The 18,487-nt window shown below is 47.3% G+C and overlaps 1 protein-coding gene across 6 annotated transcripts in view; it reads left to right on the top strand.

The window, feature by feature from the left end:
* LOC144823747 (protein 4.1-like) overlaps positions 1-18,487 on the top strand; it is a 960,864-nt gene that overhangs the window by 665,532 nt on the left and 276,845 nt on the right. For all 6 annotated transcript variants that reach the window (XM_078682548.1, XM_078682547.1, XM_078682545.1 and 3 more), the window contains exon 10: positions 8,648-8,745. In XM_078682548.1, coding sequence (XP_078538674.1) covers positions 8,648-8,745 — 98 coding nt within the window. The remainder of the gene's footprint in view (positions 1-8,647; positions 8,746-18,487) is intronic.

The raw sequence follows: 18,487 nt of genomic DNA, 5'->3' as shown, positions 1-18,487 counted from the left end.
GTCTTTCCTCCAACACCCCACCCCTGAGAGCGTGATGGTCCAAGCCTCTACATCCAAAAGCGCATTCCTTAACGCACCACCTGATGAGGAATCCAAAAAGCTGGACCATCTTGGGAAAAAGATGTTTTCTTCCTCCAGTTTGGGACTGCGGTCGGTGAACACTGCATGTCTGTTGGGCTTTTACACCCGATCGGTGTGGGATACAGTAGCGCAGGTGCTGCCACAGTGCCGGAGGCCCCGGCCGTGCTCTCCTGTGCAGTGGCTGAGGGGAGAGACGCAGCCTAGTTTACCATAAGATGTGGACTGGACACTGCCGACTCGCTAGGCAAGACGATTTTAACGTCGATAGCCCTTCGACGCTACACCTGGCTGAGGTTGACTGTCTTTTACGGGGATGTCCAGGCTACCTTGTTGGACATGCCTTTTGATGGTCGTCGCCTGTTCAGTGACATAGCAGACAACGCGCTAGAGCGCTTCAAGGACTCCCAGGCTACGGCCAAGTCCTTGGGCCACTCCACCCATCCTGTGCAGTCTGCTTTTCTTCCCTTTCGTGGTACAAAAGGGGGTGGTGATGGACGGAGCATCTGAATCAATCAAACACTCACACCCAGTCGAAAGATCTGGGTTTAATCCATCACCGTTCTTTATCCCACTCTGCCACCCCAGTTCAGACATGGCTATTTGCAAATCAGTCTGACCCTGTGCCTCATGGGAACAGTCCAGCCCGAACTGCCAAACCATGTCTTCCCTGGACCGGAAACAAGCCTCCGAGGACTGGTTTCTGGCATTCCAGCCGTCTTCAGCCCGGCTTGCTTGAATCCAGTGGCAAAGTGAGCAAGGGACTCACGTCTGAGCATACCCTGCCACACTTATGGCGGCCAAAAGCGGTACACAAGGGGGTGGTGATGGACGGAGCATCTGAATCAATCAAACACTCACACCCAGTCAAAAGATCTGGGTTTAATCCATCACCGTTCTTTAGCCCACTCTGCCACCCCAGTTCAGACATGGCTATATGCAAATCAGTCTGACCCTGTGCCTCATGGGAACAGTCCAGCCCGAACTGCCAAACCATGTCTTCCCTGGACCGGAAACAAGCTTCCAAGGACCGGTTTCTGGCATTCCAGCCGTCTTCAGCCCGGCTTGCTTGAATCCAGTGGCAAAGTGAGCAAGGGACTCGCGTCTGAGCATACCCTGCCACACTTATGGCGGCCAAAAGCGGTACAAAAGGGGGTGGTGATGGACGGAGCATCTGAATCAATCAAACACTCACACCCAGTCAAAAGATCTGGGTTTAATCCATCACCGTTCTTTAGCCCACTCTGCCACCCCAGTTCAGACATGGCTATATGCAAATCAGTCTGACCCTGTGCCTCATGGGAACAGTCCAGCCCGAACTGCCAAACCATGTCTTCCCTGGACCGTAAACAAGCTTCCGAGGACCGGTTTCTGGCATTCCAGCCGTCTTCAGCCCGGCTTGCTTGAATCCAGTGTCAAAGTGAGCAAGGGACTCACGTCTGAGCATACCCTGCCACACTTATGGCGGCCAAAAGCGGTACAAAAGGGGGTGGTGATGGACGGAGCATCTGAATCAATCAAACACTCACACCCAGTCAAAAGATCTGGGTTTAATCCATCACCGTTCTTTAGCCCACTCTGCCACCCCAGTTCAGACATGGCTATATGCAAATCAGTCTGACCCTGTGCCTCATGGGAACAGTCCAGCCCGAACTGCCACACCATGTCTTCCCTGGACCGGAAACAAGCTTCCGAGGACCGGTTTCTGGCATTCCAGCCGTCTTCAGCCCGGCTTGCTTGAATCCAGTGGCAAAGTGAGCAAGGGACGCACGTCTGAGCATACCCTGACACACTTATGGCGGCCAAAAGCGGTACAAAAGGGGGTGGTTTGGGAATGGGTGCCCCGCCACGTTCCGCCCAGAGCCACAGGCCTGAGCAAGCTCTCCAGCCCCTGCGTGGCCGGGGACGTGGGACCCACCATGGTGGGTCTGGGGGCCAGCGAGCAGGCCAGTCCACCAGGGCCCCTTCTGCAGCAGCCTCCAAACCCTCCTAGTCCGACTTTTCAGGGCCACCAATCGCCAGTGGGCGGCAGGATTCGCCATCACCTCCCCCACTGGCGCACCATCACCTTGGACAAGTGGGTTTTGCAGGTAGTCCGAAGGGGCTACTCCCTCCCTTTCGAGACTACCCCTCCATCCATGCCAACTCCGTACCATCGCATGTCGTAGGATAATTTGGCCCTTCTCCAACAAGAAGTTACGGCTCTCTTGGCCAAGAGAGCTATCGAGCGAGTTCCTACCCCAGAAATAGTTTGTGGTTGCTATTTCCACTACTTTCTGGTGCTCAAGAAGGACAAAGGCCTGCGTCCTATCTTGGATCTCAGGAACGTCAACTGCTCCCTCCAGAAGGAGAAGTTAAAAATGTTGACGCTAGCTCAGGTCCTGTCTGCTCTCGGCCCTGGAGACTGGATGGTAGCGTTGGACTTGCAGGACGCTTACTTGCACATCCCTGTCCTGCCTGCCCACCGGCATTACCTGCGGTTCACGGTAGGCCACGAGCACTTTCAGTTTACCATGCTCCCCTTTGGCCTTACCAGCACCCCTTGGGTGTTCACGAAAGTGATGGCTGTGGCCGCAGCTCATCTGCACAGATCAGGCGTTCCAGCCTTCCCCTATCTCGACGATTGGCTGTTGAAGGCTGGCTTGCCCCAGACAGTCTCCCACCTCCAGACTATGGTGAACCTCCTGCACTCGCTGGGGTTCACTATAAACGTGCCAAAGTCACACCTGATTCCCTCTCAGAAGCTCCTTTTCATCAGAGCATTTCTGGACATGACGCAGTTTTGGGCTTTTCCTCCTGAGCAGCGAGTCCGGGTTATTCGAGCTATGATTCTGATCTTTCAGTCTCTATCCCGGGTTTGACAGAATGACCCTGAGGCTGCTGGACCTCATGGCCTCCTGCATCCTGCTAGTAGATCATGCCAGGTGGCATATGCGGGCTCTGCAGTGGGGCCTGAAGTTCCAGTGGGCACAGCATCAGGAGAATCTGTCCGATTGCATTCAGATCTCAGCGGGCACTGCACGACAATTGCAGTGGTGGCTAACGAACCAGGATTGGGTCAACTGCAGATCCCTTTCCCAACCGGAGTTCACAGTGGTGACAGATGCATCACTTCTGGGGTGGGGCGGCCACATGGGAGAGGCGGAGAGCAGAGGCATCTGGTCTCTGGCGCAGTCCGTGCTCAGATCAGCCTTCTGGAGCTCCGGGCGATCCGTCTTGCGCTAAAAGCATTCCTTCCACACCACCGCCATGTGGTACTGCAACAAACAGGGTGGGGTGGGGTTGTAGACCCTATGTCAAGAGGCTCTCTGCCTCTGGACATGGCTGGAACATCAGGGCATATCCCTGGTGGTTCAACACCTGACGGGTTCACTGAACGCCAGGGCGGACGAACTCAGCTGCAGATGCATGATGGATCACAAATGGCGTCTCCACTTGGAGTTGGTGCAAGGTCTCTTTCAGCAGTGGGAATAGTGGTTAGATCTATTCACCACCGAAGAGAATGCTCAATGTTCGCCATTCTGCGCGTTGGAATTTCCAAGGTGGCACTCGCTAGGCAACGCTTTTCGTCACGAGTGCAGTTGAGGTTTTCTATAATCCTTTCCGCCTATATCACTTCTGCTTAGGGTGCTGAAGAAGATCAAGCGCGACCGGGCCCAGGACATTCTTGTGCCTCTGGATTGGGCACGAAGAGTCTGGTATCCCGAGCTGTTATACATGGCCATCGATCCTCCGATCAGACTGCCTCTTCGGGAGGATCTTCTGTCGCAGCATCAGGGGATGGTCCTCCACCTGAGTCTGTCCAGCATCCACCTCCTTGCGTGGAGATTGAGCGACGACAGTTGCCAACCTTCGACCTTGCTCCCGAAGTCTGTGATGTTATCTTGGCAGCCAGGTGTCCCTCCACTAAGACACACCTGCAGATGGAACACATTTGTGGCATGGTATACAGCAAAGGCTGTGGATCCCCTTTCTGAGGTTCTCTTGTTCCTCCTTTCTTTGGCCCAGCAGCGCTCTGCTCTGGGCACTCTTAAGGGCTATATTTCAGCCTTTCTTAGGTTTCCTGATCAGCCTTCTCTTTCCAAGTCCCCTGTTGTAAGTCGCTTTCTTAAGGGCATTACTCATCTTTTTCCTCCTGTTTCTTCGTAATGCCTCTGTTGAACTTGAACTTGGTTCTTAATTATCTTATGTGCGCTCCTTTTGAGCTGCTACATAACTTTCCTCTCAGATTTCTCACTTTAAAGACTGTCTTTCTGGTTGCCATCACCTCTGCTCGCAGAGTGAGTGACCTCCAGGGTTTTTCTTCAAAACCTCCTTTTCTGGCAGTTCATCCGGACAAAGTTGTCCTTTGAACTCGACTCTCTTGTCTTCCCAAAGTGGTTACTTCTTTTCACATTGATCAACCCATCACTTTCCCCACCTACGCATCCTTCTAAGGAGGAAGAGAAGCACCACCTTCTGGATCCAAAACATTGCCTTTCATTTTATTTGGATTGCACGAAGCAAATCCTGGGGGATGACCAGCTCTTTGTTGACTACGTGGGCGCCAAAAAAGGTCGGGCCGTGCACAAACGGACCATCTGTAGGTGGGTTGTTTGGTGCATTAAAGGTTGCTACTCTTTGACAAAGAAGGAGCCTCCAGTGGGACTGCGCGCCCATTCCACCAGGGCGGCGGCTACCACTGCTTTGGGACAGGGATTCCTCCTCAGTGACATCTATCGGGCAGCTACATGGGCATCTCTGCACTTATTCACAAAACACTACGGCCTGGACAGCCAAGTCCGGAGAGACGGCTTCTTTGGCCGTTCTGTTCTCCAGGACTTTCTGGTGTGAACTTGGTTCTGAGACCCACCTCCAGGGTTGGTATTGCTCTGGTATCTTTTCTTAAGGTAAGGAATCTACAACTAATTGTCTCTCTTTCAGATGAACAAGTTACTTCGGTAACAATATATCTGTAAGAGACATAGATTAGTTATAGATTCCTTACCGCCCCACCCATCCTCCCCATTCTGCAAACTGACTTCCAGGTTCAGGGAATCCCTTTCAGGGACCTAGTTTTATGCACCAACGGTCAGTGTCTTGCATAGGTCTGCTCTTCTGGCGTGGAATGTCATGTAAAAGAACTGACGTCAGCACGCGAAGGCAGCGTCTAAGTAGCTACCGCAACGTCATCCCTGTGACCACGACGCCAACGACGAGCATGGAGCCGACCGACACCACCTTTCGACGCACAGGTGTACTGCTGACGAAAAACGTCTCTGGATCCAGCCTGACACCTCTGGGTAATTCTATAGGTAAGTAATCTATAACTAATCTATGTCTCTTACAGATATATCGTTACCGAAGGTAAGTAACTTGTTCGACAGGGCCGGATTGGGAACACAAACCAGCCCTGACAATACAGCTGGTCCGACCGGGGGTGGAGGGGAAGTTGCAAGTGAGGAGCACTGCTGCCACCGGCTGCTTTAGCACTGCTGCCCACTTTTGTTACAGGGGTCAATATGTCAACACTGCTGCAAAACTGGCCCCCAGTAACAAAACAGGCCTCCCATCGCTCGAAAACCAGCCCCCACCCTTCCAGCCCACTGGGAAAACTCCTGGTGCCCTCTACGGTCAGTCCAGTCCTGAATTCTACTAATACGTGTCCTTAACTCAGCATGAATCAGCTTTAAGTATGTTAAAGAAAAATAGCAATTTTTGCCTCATTTCTGAAAGCAGACATTTTGCCTCCAAATGCAAAGTTTTCAGGGTGATTAAACAGAATTCCCACAAACGGTTGTCCTTTTTCTTAAGATCAGCTTGTTTCGGTCTTTGAGTCCTCAAAGCCCTACTGCCAATTATGAATAGAATCTGCCTCATATGCCCATATATCGCAACAACATGCCAGGGATTGCCACTATATGCCAGGGAATGCCCACAATAAAACAAAGGATGCCTACAATGTATCAACCTATACCAGGGCTATCATTTTGTTGCAGATTACCTTAATAAAATCAAATGTGTCCACAACGTTCTAAGGCCACTTTATTCACTAGCTGACATACCCAGACCCACAGGCTGCAGTACACGTAACAATGCTCCATTCGCTTGCATGCTTCACCTCATATGCATGCTCCCCAATACAGACACTAAGACACCAATTCGCACTCAACTTAATAATAAAAAGAAATTAAAAACAACTTACCTGGAGCTGCGGCCGTTTCCCCGTCATGCCTCCTTGTTCTTTTCCTGGTCCCAGGCTCCCAGCATACACTGGGCAATCCCCACGCTGCTCTCATGCTATAAGAGAAGCTCGGGGTTTGGTCTGAGCGGGCTGAAAATACGCTCAGTTCAGAGTCTGTTGAGTTTCTCCTGCCGGCTGTTCAATGCAGCCGGGCTGGAGAAACCTAAGTGCATATGTGTGTTTCGCCGGTCAAACACATATGCGCACTTAGAGAGTACACACAGAACTCTTCCTCCCCCTCCAAAGCCTCGGCCAGCCCCTCCCCTCCCTGAACGCGCTGGCTCAGAGGCGGCAAATGAAAAATAGAATGATTTAGGTAATCGATTCATTTTTCACCTGCTTGCTCTGAGCTAGTATGGCGACACTCCTGCGCCATTGGGGATGTGCCACCCCTGGAAAAATCTATCATTCTCCTACCAGTGATGTGTGATCTTTGATGATAAAAAACACTGGTAAAATTCCATAGCCTCCTTGCATGAGGTGCACGTAACAATTATTATTCCAATTGAAGCCTGTGGTGCTGCTATGTGTGATTTAGTCAAGGACTTTCTCTTCCATCTGAGGAAACCGTTGTATTAGGAAAATCCTGGGACTGCCCACATAGTCTCAGAATTTTGCTATTTACCACTAGGTCTGTCATTTGTTGGTGAGAAGATTAAGTGTAACACTGGTTTCTTTGGCTAGCAATTTTAAGTAATCCCTGCACTCACATGACCAGATTGTTATTCAGCGAGATGATAAAACGGAAGAATGCTTATGTGATCCCAGTTATTGTTATCTTTGCAGGAATATGAGCGTTTGTAATCTGGAATACTACCCAGTCCTCCAGATTAAATCGTATCCCGGTGCAAGCAAAAGATTTTGACTTTATTTTACTCTCGTCTTGTTAGAACACAAATAAGATTACTCTATTTGGATGCACAGAACCCGTGTTGTACCTTATTTGAACTATGTATTTTGTAGCTACGAGGGTACATAAATAATTCGTTTTAGGGTTGATCTGATTGTGGAAATGTTATGCTTCCTGAAGTGAACGCTCATCTTTGGTCTTTACAAGCCTAGACATATGTTAAGTCATGTATGAATGTCTCAATTTTCAGTGGCTATTAGAACTTGCTGAAAAACAGGTGCCTGCGACCTGTATTGACTAGTTTGGGTCCCAAACCATGTTTTAGTAACCTCGTGTTGTTAAACCGCCACTTTGAGTTCTGCAGTCAATACGTTCTTAAGGGCTGCTCCTTGGGAGGAGTTAGGGGAATGATTTTCTTGTCATCAGTTTCCCTCAGGAAGGAAACTTAACGTTTTATTTGCTCTGGGTAATTTTTAGAATCTTGCTGTGCAACATGGTCTCTGTTGTATTCATGTGCGTTTAAGATGTAATGTTTTACACGATATTTTAGCCTTTTTTGTAAACTATATCGTGATACGGAGGTAGTGTAGTTGAGATTTGAGCTGTTTGGATGATCATCTATTAAAACAAACTGCTGATTCTTCTTTGCGTAAATACGTCCTGTCAGTTAGTGCCATGCATAAGGTGTATGTCATTATGGAATGGTGCAATGAAACATAAAAGAATTGTCAATAAACACTTCACTTGGTCTTTGCTCAAATACATTTTCTACAACACCATGAAAATACCTGTGATCTGGCTGATGCTAAATCAATAGTAAGACTCCGATTTTATGTTATTAATGTTTTTTGATAACTTTGTTTTTCTCTATACTAGTTTAATTTCTGCTCATTGTACCTGTTAAGCCACATTACTTTGTTTTGTGAAAAATAAAACTACGACTAGAGTATTTTCACACTTATTTAATTGATATACAGCACTGCCTAAATGTCTGAAGGGGTGTGTCACTATAAATAGAAATATATTATACAATATATAGTGCAACATTGCACTAATGTGAAAATGTATCAATGCCATTGGTACGAACACATGCACATACGCAGGTTTTTAAGCTTCGTAAGGAAACATTATGCCCTCTTAAGTCCTCTTCCTATCAGCCTCCTCAACTATTGGACTGGCAATCAAGATCGATGGTTTTCAGAATCGCCCCAAAAAGCATATTTTTTCCCGTATTTAAAAATAAATGCAAATAGGGCAATAGATGGGTTTATATCGTTTTTGTGTAAAACTGTGTAAAAATGTACTCCTCCTGCAAATGGTTGAAACTTATTTGCATTTGGGTGGTTGAAGTTTAGGTTCATTAAAATTCTCTAGCATCCCATCTCCTGTATTCTGATGGATGTTACAAAATGTTTTGTAGTCATTTTGGTAGAGCTCTTGTACCATTAAACATCCCTTATCAGCAGTATAACTACTGATGTTTTTTTCTTTTGTAGCAGGAGCAATATGAAAGTACAATTGGATTTAAATTACCCAGTTACAAGGCAGCAAAGAGGTTGTGGAAGGTCTGTGTCGAACATCACACCTTTTTCAGGTAAATGTTTAATATTTAAAAACTTTTGAATTCAATGATATGTGGATGGGAAGAGAAATGATTCCTGTGTGGCTTATGGGAAGGGTTAACTGTGCAGTCAACAAAATCCCTGAAATTAAATGGTTTATATATACTATCTTTTCTTTTAGGGACGGATTAATCTTCCCTCCAGGATGACTCTGCCACCAAATCATTACACTTTCATTGAGAAATTTGGCCCAGTTCCCTGCTTGACACACTTAAGGAAAAAAATATGATAAACTTGCTCCCTGTCCCAACATTCTTATTGTCACGTTCTGCATCAAAAGAGGACCAGAATAGCTTTCTGCAGGCTCCTTGAGATCGATTTTAAAATGTGGAGAATATGGGAGATAACTTCTTGACTCTTGTCAGCCTCACCCTCCTCACCATGAACATTAGCAACCATCTAGGCTGCTATGTTGCAGCTATATGGGAACTGGCAAAGCTGATTGGTGTCATTCTTCTCGACCGCATAAAAAATCCTTTGTCAGATGTGGTCAACGATGGTTTGGATGCTTCCAAACAGGTGAAGTGTGGCCATGAGTCTGCTGATACTATTTCTTGATCGATGGGTTCAGCTGTCACTCTACGCCGACATTCTAGGATGTTGTAAGACTTTTCTTGTAATGTCCCAGACGCTATTATTGAAATATCCTTTGATTATGAACACCTAGGCAAAAAGGCTGACTTCTCTCATGTGCTTCAAGAACGGCAGAGCTACAGCTTGCTCACTGGACTTATTTTTTACAGCTAGGTTGTTCCATAAGCAGTACAGAAAATGTCAAGGCTATTCCTTGGCTCGCCCGTCTCAGCAGCACCAACCTTTGCAGGCCATCCGAACGGCCATGCAGAAGTACTATCCTTTTAGGGAAACAGTGGATCTGGGGTATGCAATCGCCAATAAGAGCAACAGATCGAATACCACCTTCTTCTGCTTGCTCTGCTCCCTCAGAACTGTTGATTTCCCCTTTAAGCCACCACCTTATGTGAGCCGACCTTGGGGTCTGGGGTTGCAGTTGTCCTTCATGGCCATGTTGTTTGATGGGACTCTCGTGTATGGGAGCAAGGTATACTCCATTCTCGAGTGGTTCAAGGATTGCAGGGCCCGGTACACTCTTTGGGCTTATCTTCCCTACTTCGCCAACCTCATCAGCTTTACCACTTTTATTGCGACTTTGGCAGAGGTGCCCAATACCACTAGCCAATCCAACCTCCACAAGGCACCCAGCAGTTTTGTGGTCGAAGCCATGGTGCTCACTGCCTCCACGATCAAGGTCAATGCCATGGGTCGCCCAGTCCACCACAGCCCCTGGAGCCCCACATGCTGAACCCCTTTAGGTTCCCTTAGCGGGGCACAGCCACCCAGTGCGAGCCAGGATCCAACAATTCTTGCTGGGTTGACAGGCCATAACATCGAACAGGTGTGTTCTGCGAATTGTTCCAAAGGACGATGCCCTATCCTTCTTTTCTACTTCACACCTTCCATCGTTCCCTCAGCGACTGATAGAGGAGCATCTCTCTGTTTCGCAACATGATGTGCAAGCCCTTTTGGCCAAAGGGGCTATTGAGAGGGTGCCCACGCTGCAAGTAGGACATGGTTGTTACTCCCACTACTTTCTGGTGCCCAAAAAAGATGGAGGTCATCCTTCTATTTTAGACCTGCACCCTCTCAATACCTTCAACTGGAAGGAGAAATTCAAAATGCTTACACTAGCCCAGGTCTGATCTGTCTTAAACCCTGGAGACTGGATGGTGGCGTTGAACCAGAAGGATGCATTCTTTCATATATCCATTCTGCAGTCCCTTCAGCACTGTAGTTCGTGGTGTGAACAACGCATTTTCAGTTTGCTGTGCTCCTCTTTAGTCTCACCAGTGCTCTTTGTGTGTGTGCGTGTGCGTGTGTGTGTGTGTGTTCACAAAAGCGGTGGTGGCAGCACTTCTTTGAATTTCAGGGGAGCTAGTTTTCCCTTACCATGACAACTCGCTTTTTAAGAGGTGCTCCCCCCAGGCAGTTATCAGCTGACTGCAGCAAACCTCCTGTCATCTTAAGGGTTCACAATCAACCTGCCAAAGTGGTACCTCAGATACTCCCTTTCATTGGTGTTATTGTGGACACAGTTCAGGTTATGATCCCAATCTTAGCCTCAGTCCTGGATTTTAGTGAGGTCTACTCTGAGGTTGCGCGGACTGATATGCTCCTGCACCCTGTTGGCCGAGCACGCCAGGAGCCGAATGCAGGCTCTACAGTAGGATCTGCAGTCTCTATGGGCCCATCATCAAGGGGATGAACACTCCATGTTTGCACTTCTGCGCATTGGAGTTGCCAAGGTGTTTGTCACTCAGACACACATTCTGCCTCGTGTGAATCTTTAAAACCCTGTATGCTTTTTCGCTAATACCACTCCTGCCATGAATTCTCAGGAAGATCAGGACTGACTGTGCCCAAGTTATCCCAGTGGCTCTGGATTGAGCACAGAAAGTATGGTATCCAGAACTCCTTCTCTTGAGCATCTGTCATCCTATCAGGCTGCTCCTCCAGAAAGACCTGCTGTTGCAACAGGACATCGTTCTGCATCTGGGTCTTTGCATTCTCCATCTTCATGCTTGGAGATTAAGCGGCGACCTCTGATCACCTTTGACCTTCCGGAGTTGGTTGATGTCATATTGGCAGCCAAGTCCCACTCAACAAAATCGGTATATGCCTCTGGCTTGTTGGGACACATTTGTGGCTCAGTGTGACACCCCTCCAGACACGGTTACCTTGCATTTTGTTATTTGTCTTATCCCTAGCCAGGCAAGGAATTGCTATGAACACAGTTTAGGGGTACCTTTCAGCTTTTTTATTTTTTATTTTTATTTTTTTTAACAGTTGCTGGACCAGCCCTCGTTTCTCTCCAGTTGTTATGCACTTTTTGAAAAGTTTACAACATTTGTTTTCTCCTTCTCCCTTTGTCATGCCGCACTGGGACCTTAACTTGGTCCTTATGTTTCTGATGTTAGTTTCCTTCAAGCTGCTTTACAGCTGCTCCTTCTGGGCTTCCCACCCTCAAGACAGTGTTACTAGCTCTTTGTGCCAACCTACTGTACACTGCCTTCCCTTCTACCCAGACAATCTGATTTTGCAGACACAGGAATATTTATTGCCTCAAATTGTGATGTCATTCCACAATGATCAATACATCACCTCGTCAGCATTCTATACACCGCTTCACCCCTCTAAGGAGGACCAGAGACTCTTCAGTTTGTATCTCAAGAGAGCTCTAATCTTTTATATTGATCTACCAGAGAACAAAGAGTGGACAGTCCGCTCTTTGTGGGGTTCTCTGGAGCGAAAAAAGACAATGGTAAGTACTCGAAAAGAAGCAGCCTCCAAAAAGACTGCCAAAGCTGCTACCGCTGTGTTGGCACACAGCGCCTTAGACATTCGCCTGTCTGCTACGTGGGCATCCCTCAATAAGTTCCACACTATTGTCTGGACAGTTAGGTTCTACAAAAGGGGCATTTTGCTTGGTCGGTCGTGCAGGAATTTCTGGTTTGTTCATGTACAGAGCCACCTCCAAGTGGGTGCTGCTTTGGTATCTTTTAAAAAGGAGATTAATCTGTGGCTGTGGCTAGCAGTCTCAGAAGAACAAGTTACGTACCTTTGGTAGCGCTGTGTCTGGCGGATTCCTCCCCGATCCTCCAATTCTCCCTATTCTGTGGTTGGACTCCACCCATTAATACGATCCATAGTCTAGGTATCTGCACACTGGTCACATCAGTTTGCATTTGGGGCTCTGTGTCTGGAGGGGGACAGATATTCTTGGAAGCAGCTTATGTCTGCACTCAGGAGCGGTGCCTATATAGACTCAGCACGTAATTTCAAAAGCGAAACAGCTCAATGCAGAGCAGACTTGGAACAACCTACTGGGTGCAAAGATACTGTTTAAAAGTTACTAATTCCGGTTTGACGCCTGGTTAATATTCAAAAGATAAGGAACCTGCTGCTAGATAGTCTAGATAGTCTCTGCCAGGGTCCACGTTGCCCTTGCAAGTCTGGAAGTGGGCTTTTCATTACAGGATCATAGGTCATCACCATCCTCACCATGGTTGTTCCCCTCGGATTTGGTTCTACTGATCAGTGCGCAATAAATTCATGGCTTTTGTTGTCATGAACCTGAGAATGCTTGGTACAAGGGCTCCTAATCTTGGTAAACTGGCTTTTGAAGGCTTCAATCGTCACACCTGCAGAAGATACTGACTGGATGGTCCTGTAGAGAATGTGGTGAAATCAGAATTGCAATCCACTTCAAGACAAGGGTTTATTCTAGTGAAGCTTGACGAGCTATAAAATGCATTTTCATACAAGTGGAAGATGTGTGATATGCAAGTAATCAAAATGTACTTTCTCCAGAGAAAATACATAAAGCCCTCATCCTGACATATCTATGCCTGCTCGAAAATTCTGTCTGCAAGTAATTTGTAACTTAACAGAAGATGTTTTAAAACACTCACTTCCTCTCACCCCTTCACTGGTGGTAGTTCATCTATTATTCCTTTAGTCATAGTGAAATTCACATAATTTTAAAAGGGAATCTTGTTTGTTGTCTAGCTAATGTTCCTGCTTAGTTGTATTTCGTCTCTGTGCTTACCATTGGCCTCTTCAAATAGAGGAGATACTTTTAAGAGCTTTACTGAGCTACATTCATTGAGGCTCTTGCTGATAAGCTGAGATTTCCTGTTGAAAATGTAATAATGCTCTTCAGCCACAGTGGTAACTTGCTCTCTACTTGATTGCACTGTTGAGGTAGTTTCAGCCTGCCTAGAACAGTGTCATCTTTTCATGCCACAAATTCTTCCTTGAGGTTGTAGCTGAATATTAAGCAGGATTCTGCCATCTCTGACTCGCTCGGATTAGGAGGGTAACCATTCCACACACAGGATTGTTCTTATCTAAGCTGCATACTCTTTTCCTGATTTTCTCCAGTTCTGCTCAGATTGTACCTATGTCTACTAGGCTGGGAGCCAACTTTGTCTCATCTTGTTCAGTTTTGGTCATGAAGGTGCTAGTGCTTGAAAATGGATCATCAAACATGAAGTTCCAAGGAGGTAAAGCAAAATAAAACATGCACTGTATATAGATTTAGATGGCTAGGGTAGGTTTAAAGTTCTGCTTCTTTTTACCTTGTGCATGCAAAGAATCCCGAGGCCAAGATTGGGATGCACACCAAGAGAGCTGGGAAAAAAAACGAAGACCATGCCTCTATTAGGCCAATGCCACTACATGATGGCTGGCTTTTATTATTCTGTGTGTGATGAGGTGCATACATATGTGGAACATGTTCAACATTATGTTAAAGAGGAGCACCATCTGTTGTTGAATAGAGAAAGGAGGCTGGTAACAGCAAGTTGAAATGATTAAGAATCTTCATATTTCAACCAAGCCCATGTATTGAGAGTGTTCACATGAGGCCAAGTTTGCTTGTGGTGCACTAGGGTTAGTCAAGATAGGCAACCTAAAGTTGACTGACTAGGGTTATTTGTTTTACGTCTGTTAATGTTAACATTTGAAAGTGCACAGAGTTATTGCATTGCATGACTTTCAAGTTGAGACTTATCCCTTCACTCAGAGAAGAAGAGTGTCCAATGTATACAATCCTTGAACTTTATGGATCCAGGCATCCTTGTTGATGAACATTTAATAAAGGTTTTATATACATAAATGTTTGTATTTATTTAGTTATTCAGTGTTTTATCTAGCGCAAGCTAGACCCTATAGGGTATTCGAGTGCTTCACAGTAAAGCCGTAAATACTAATTTGTTAGATTTGGGGGTCTCTGGTTGGCTCAGTTATGCACTTGTGACAAACAGGGACCCTCTCCTCTAGTCAGGGCAAGGGACTTACTCCTTAAAAATAACCCCTGCTCACCCTCTAGGTAGTGTGGCACGAGCAGAAAAGGCTAATCTTCAGGGCGTTAGTTGAGTTAAGCATTTATGACCACATACAGTAATAACACTAACCCACCACAAATGGACACTAGGCTGTGCTTTATAAAAATATGTATGCTTTATATAAATATAGGTAACTCTCATGCAGACATATTACAAGACCATAAATAACGTGTTATCTCTGATGCACACAATCATATTATATTCAAAAGAGTTTTCTTGTAAATAGCGTTGGGCTCAGGTTCGCGCAGTTCTTAATCCCGGGGAGGGCCCTCTACTGGTAAACAGGCAAGAGGATTGTTAGCAACAACACGGACCCTCTGGTCCACTGCGGGCACCCGTGGTTATGATGCACAAAAAGTACCTGATGGTTTGTGGGGGAGTGCGGGCAAAAGGAGACGTTCCTCGGCATTGTCCTGAAAGAGAGCCGGCTGTAGAGAGGCGCCGCGGTGTGGGGCGTCCCAGCGGGACTTCGGGAGGCGCTGCGGAGGGTCCAGGGCGTAGGCGATCCTTTGTGACAATCAAAGGTCCACAGAGGTGGCAATGCGGCACTTAGCGTGCAGCACGGCCTCGCAGGGTATCACACGGTGCTGGGGGGGTGCGCTTTAAGCTGTACGCACCGTACCCGGGCAGAGTCAACACCAAGGCGGGATTTCACTCAGGTGGCGTACGAGCCGTATCTTCTATTGCGGGCAGGATCACGGGGCGGCAGTGCGGCACGTAGCGGCCCAGTACGACTCGAACCGGGCGGCTTCTCCTGTGCGGCGTGGCCCCGGGAGGCGGAGACACAGTGCGATGGTGTACGCTTCAAGCGTACGCGTTGTACCTTGGTTCCTTGAAGCGGCGGGCGGCACGTTAGTAGGCAGCCCGAGCGGTACTTGGAACCATTATATGCGGTGCGACTTCGGGGGCTGGAGAGTGCGGTGCGGCTCAATACGCTACAGCGTACGGGCCGTACCTTGCGGGGTACAAGCTGGCTGGTTAGTGGCGGCTTGGATGCGGTGGCAATGCGGCTCGAACGGGGGTGAGAGGGAGCACGGTGCGGTGCGGCCCAGTCAAGCTACGGGGCGGACTTCGGCTCGAGAGGATCGGGGCCACACGGAGTCAGGCGGCACAGCACGGGCTTCAGGAAGGCAGGGTTTCGAGGCACATCCAGCGACGGCTCCAGCGGCAAGGACACAGGCAGTCCAGCAACTCTCAGCAAAAGGGTGGGGGGAAGAGCCCAATGGTCATGGGGCTCGGTTCAGGGGGCCAGCTCACTTCCAGGCCCTTGGAGATCGCTTTGAGCACAAGTTTGTTGTAGAAAGTAGCAAGACTTTCAAGAGCAGCAAGTCTTTGAAAAGGGTCTCTTCCTCCCCTTTGGCAGCAAGGTCACCACTGCAGGCCTGTCCCCCAGAATAGGGACAGTCTTCCTCCTTCAGCTATACTGGTTCCTTCTCCTCAGGCACAGGCGTCTTCTTGGTTCAAAAGCAGGATCTACTGTTTAGGAGCAGGGCTCCTACTTTTATACACAGTTTCTTTTGTCTTTCCAGGCCAGGGGGCCTGAGCCTGGTTCAACCCAGTTTTGGAGCACTCTGTTGTTGAGCCTCTTGCTGTTTCTTTCAGGGTGCAGGGCAGGGACATCAGACGCTCCGCAGGAGGTGGAGCCAGCATTGTGGTGGCAGAGCACAGCCCTATTCAGAGTCAAGGGGCACTCCTCCCACCTATCCTGGGGGTAATCCCTCTATTCACCACCTGGCAGCCCAGACAGTCCCCTGGAATCCCCCAGCCCTGTCACTCACAGAAACCAGACAGCAGATACACATCCTAGCAGAGGCGGGCTGAAATAGTCAAGCAAGCAAAGGCTAACTTTCTAAAAGTTTCATTTGCAAACACAGGATATTAAAATAAACTTTACTAAAAGAAGTATTTTTATTATTCTGAGTTCAGGCATACTCAACTTGACTTTCTACCATGTTCCCTGAGCCTGCTGGGATTATAGAGTGTAATAATTCCAGCAGCCCATTCTGCCCTATGAGAACAGGTAGCCTTACAACAGGGAAAAACGAAATTGGCTGTAATTCACTATTAGGACATGCCACACACATCATGGCTTGTCCTACCTTGTGCTTACAATGCACCCTGCCCTGGAGTCTACCATAGGGGTGTCTCACATGAAGTAAAGGGAAGGTTTAGAGGCTGGCAAGTGTGTGCACTTGCCCAGCCAGCATGACAGTACCAGTATGCAGGTTCTGCAATGGCAGACCTTAGACCCATTTTAACAGGCTGCTTCTGTGGGTGGCACTACCAGTGCTGCAGGCCCACTAGCAGCATTTGTATTTACAAGCCCTGGCACTCCTGGTGCACTTTACTGGGGACTGACAGTAAACCAAAGAAGCCAATCATGGAAATCAATTACATGTACACTTTTCATAGGTAGCACTTGCCCTGTGGCACTGATTGGCAGTGGCACAGTGCCCTGAGCAGCTAACACCAGCAAAACATCTGAGGCACATCAGCAAAAAGTGGAAGGGAGACTCACGCCAAGGTACCAGGTCTAACATAATTTCTTTAGTACATTTCCCTGGAAAGCATTTAACATATTATAATCCATTAGTAACTTCACCCAGCAACATAGACTTTAGCACATTCACGGAATGTAAGCCTAGAGGAACCATATTGCATATTAGTACGTTAGCATTAAGGAATGTAAGAACCTATACATAACAGGTGTAATAGGACCTTGGCAAGAGATGCTCATGAGTAGTTAAATGAGAGTTTTTAGGTAAACCTTATGAGATTGTTCGGTAAAGGTTACGGTAGGAAATTGCTCATTAGAAAGATTTTGGCTTCTTTCTTGAATCTTGCAGAGTTTGGTAACCTGATGCTTGGAGGCAGCGAGTTCCAGATTCTCGGTGCAGCTCCCGAGAACGCTCTGTTATAAGTTTTTTCTTCTGGAAAATCAGTGGCTTTAACACTAGATCTCTGCCGCTCTTGGAAAGTCTGCTTCTACCGGATATCTCCAATTTGTGAGCTGGATACCTTGGTGTATTAAGTGTAACGTTTTGTGTGAGATGCACGCCATTTTGAGTTGAATTCTAGCTTCGCATGGTAGTCAATTCAGCGCCTTCAGGTGAGGAGAGATGTGTTTGAATTGTTTTAAACATGTCATAAGCCTCGTTGCTGTGTTGAAGCAGGCTTTCAGAGGAGCTGTTGCGATCTTGGGAAGCACTGAAAGTGTTATGCATCCATATTTAATCCTCAAGATTACTAATGCCAGGACTGCCAGTTTCCAAAGCTGAAAAAGTTAATCTGTGGGACAGACTTTAAAATAGTTTAGAGGATGTTATTAAATGTCTAATCCTGCTATATGGGAATGTTAATTTTTGTAACGCATGACCTTCACCAATGTGTCTTGCTATCCTTACACTATCTTTCTAAGAGATGTGAACCGGAGACAGCTGTTTGCAGGAATTCTAGAGCACAGATTGACATCAGATCTGAAAGCATTGTCTTATGTACTGTGGTTTGTAGTCAGAGATCACAATTATTATCAGTGTGTAATGTTGGTGCTGTGGAACAATTTATACAGATTGTATTCCAACGAACTGGCACTATCCTACTGCAGCGATCCGGTATAGGTAGAGTTACCACGGAAGAGGTGTGAAAAAAATAATAATGTAATGCTCTTGTAGGAAACCATTAGCGTCCCTATCTAGATTCTGGTTGGAAACCCTGAACACTTCCAATTTGCTATGCTGACTTTTGTCCTTACCTTAGCACCTCAGATGTTCATGATCAGTGATTCATGTAT

The sequence above is a fragment of the Lissotriton helveticus genome, chromosome 3_1 (assembly GCF_964261635.1).
Source record: "Lissotriton helveticus chromosome 3_1, aLisHel1.1, whole genome shotgun sequence".
Lineage (NCBI taxonomy): Eukaryota > Metazoa > Chordata > Amphibia > Caudata > Salamandridae > Lissotriton > Lissotriton helveticus.
The sequence above is the reverse complement of the archived record's forward strand: the minus strand, read 5'-3'. Positions and strand labels throughout refer to the sequence as shown.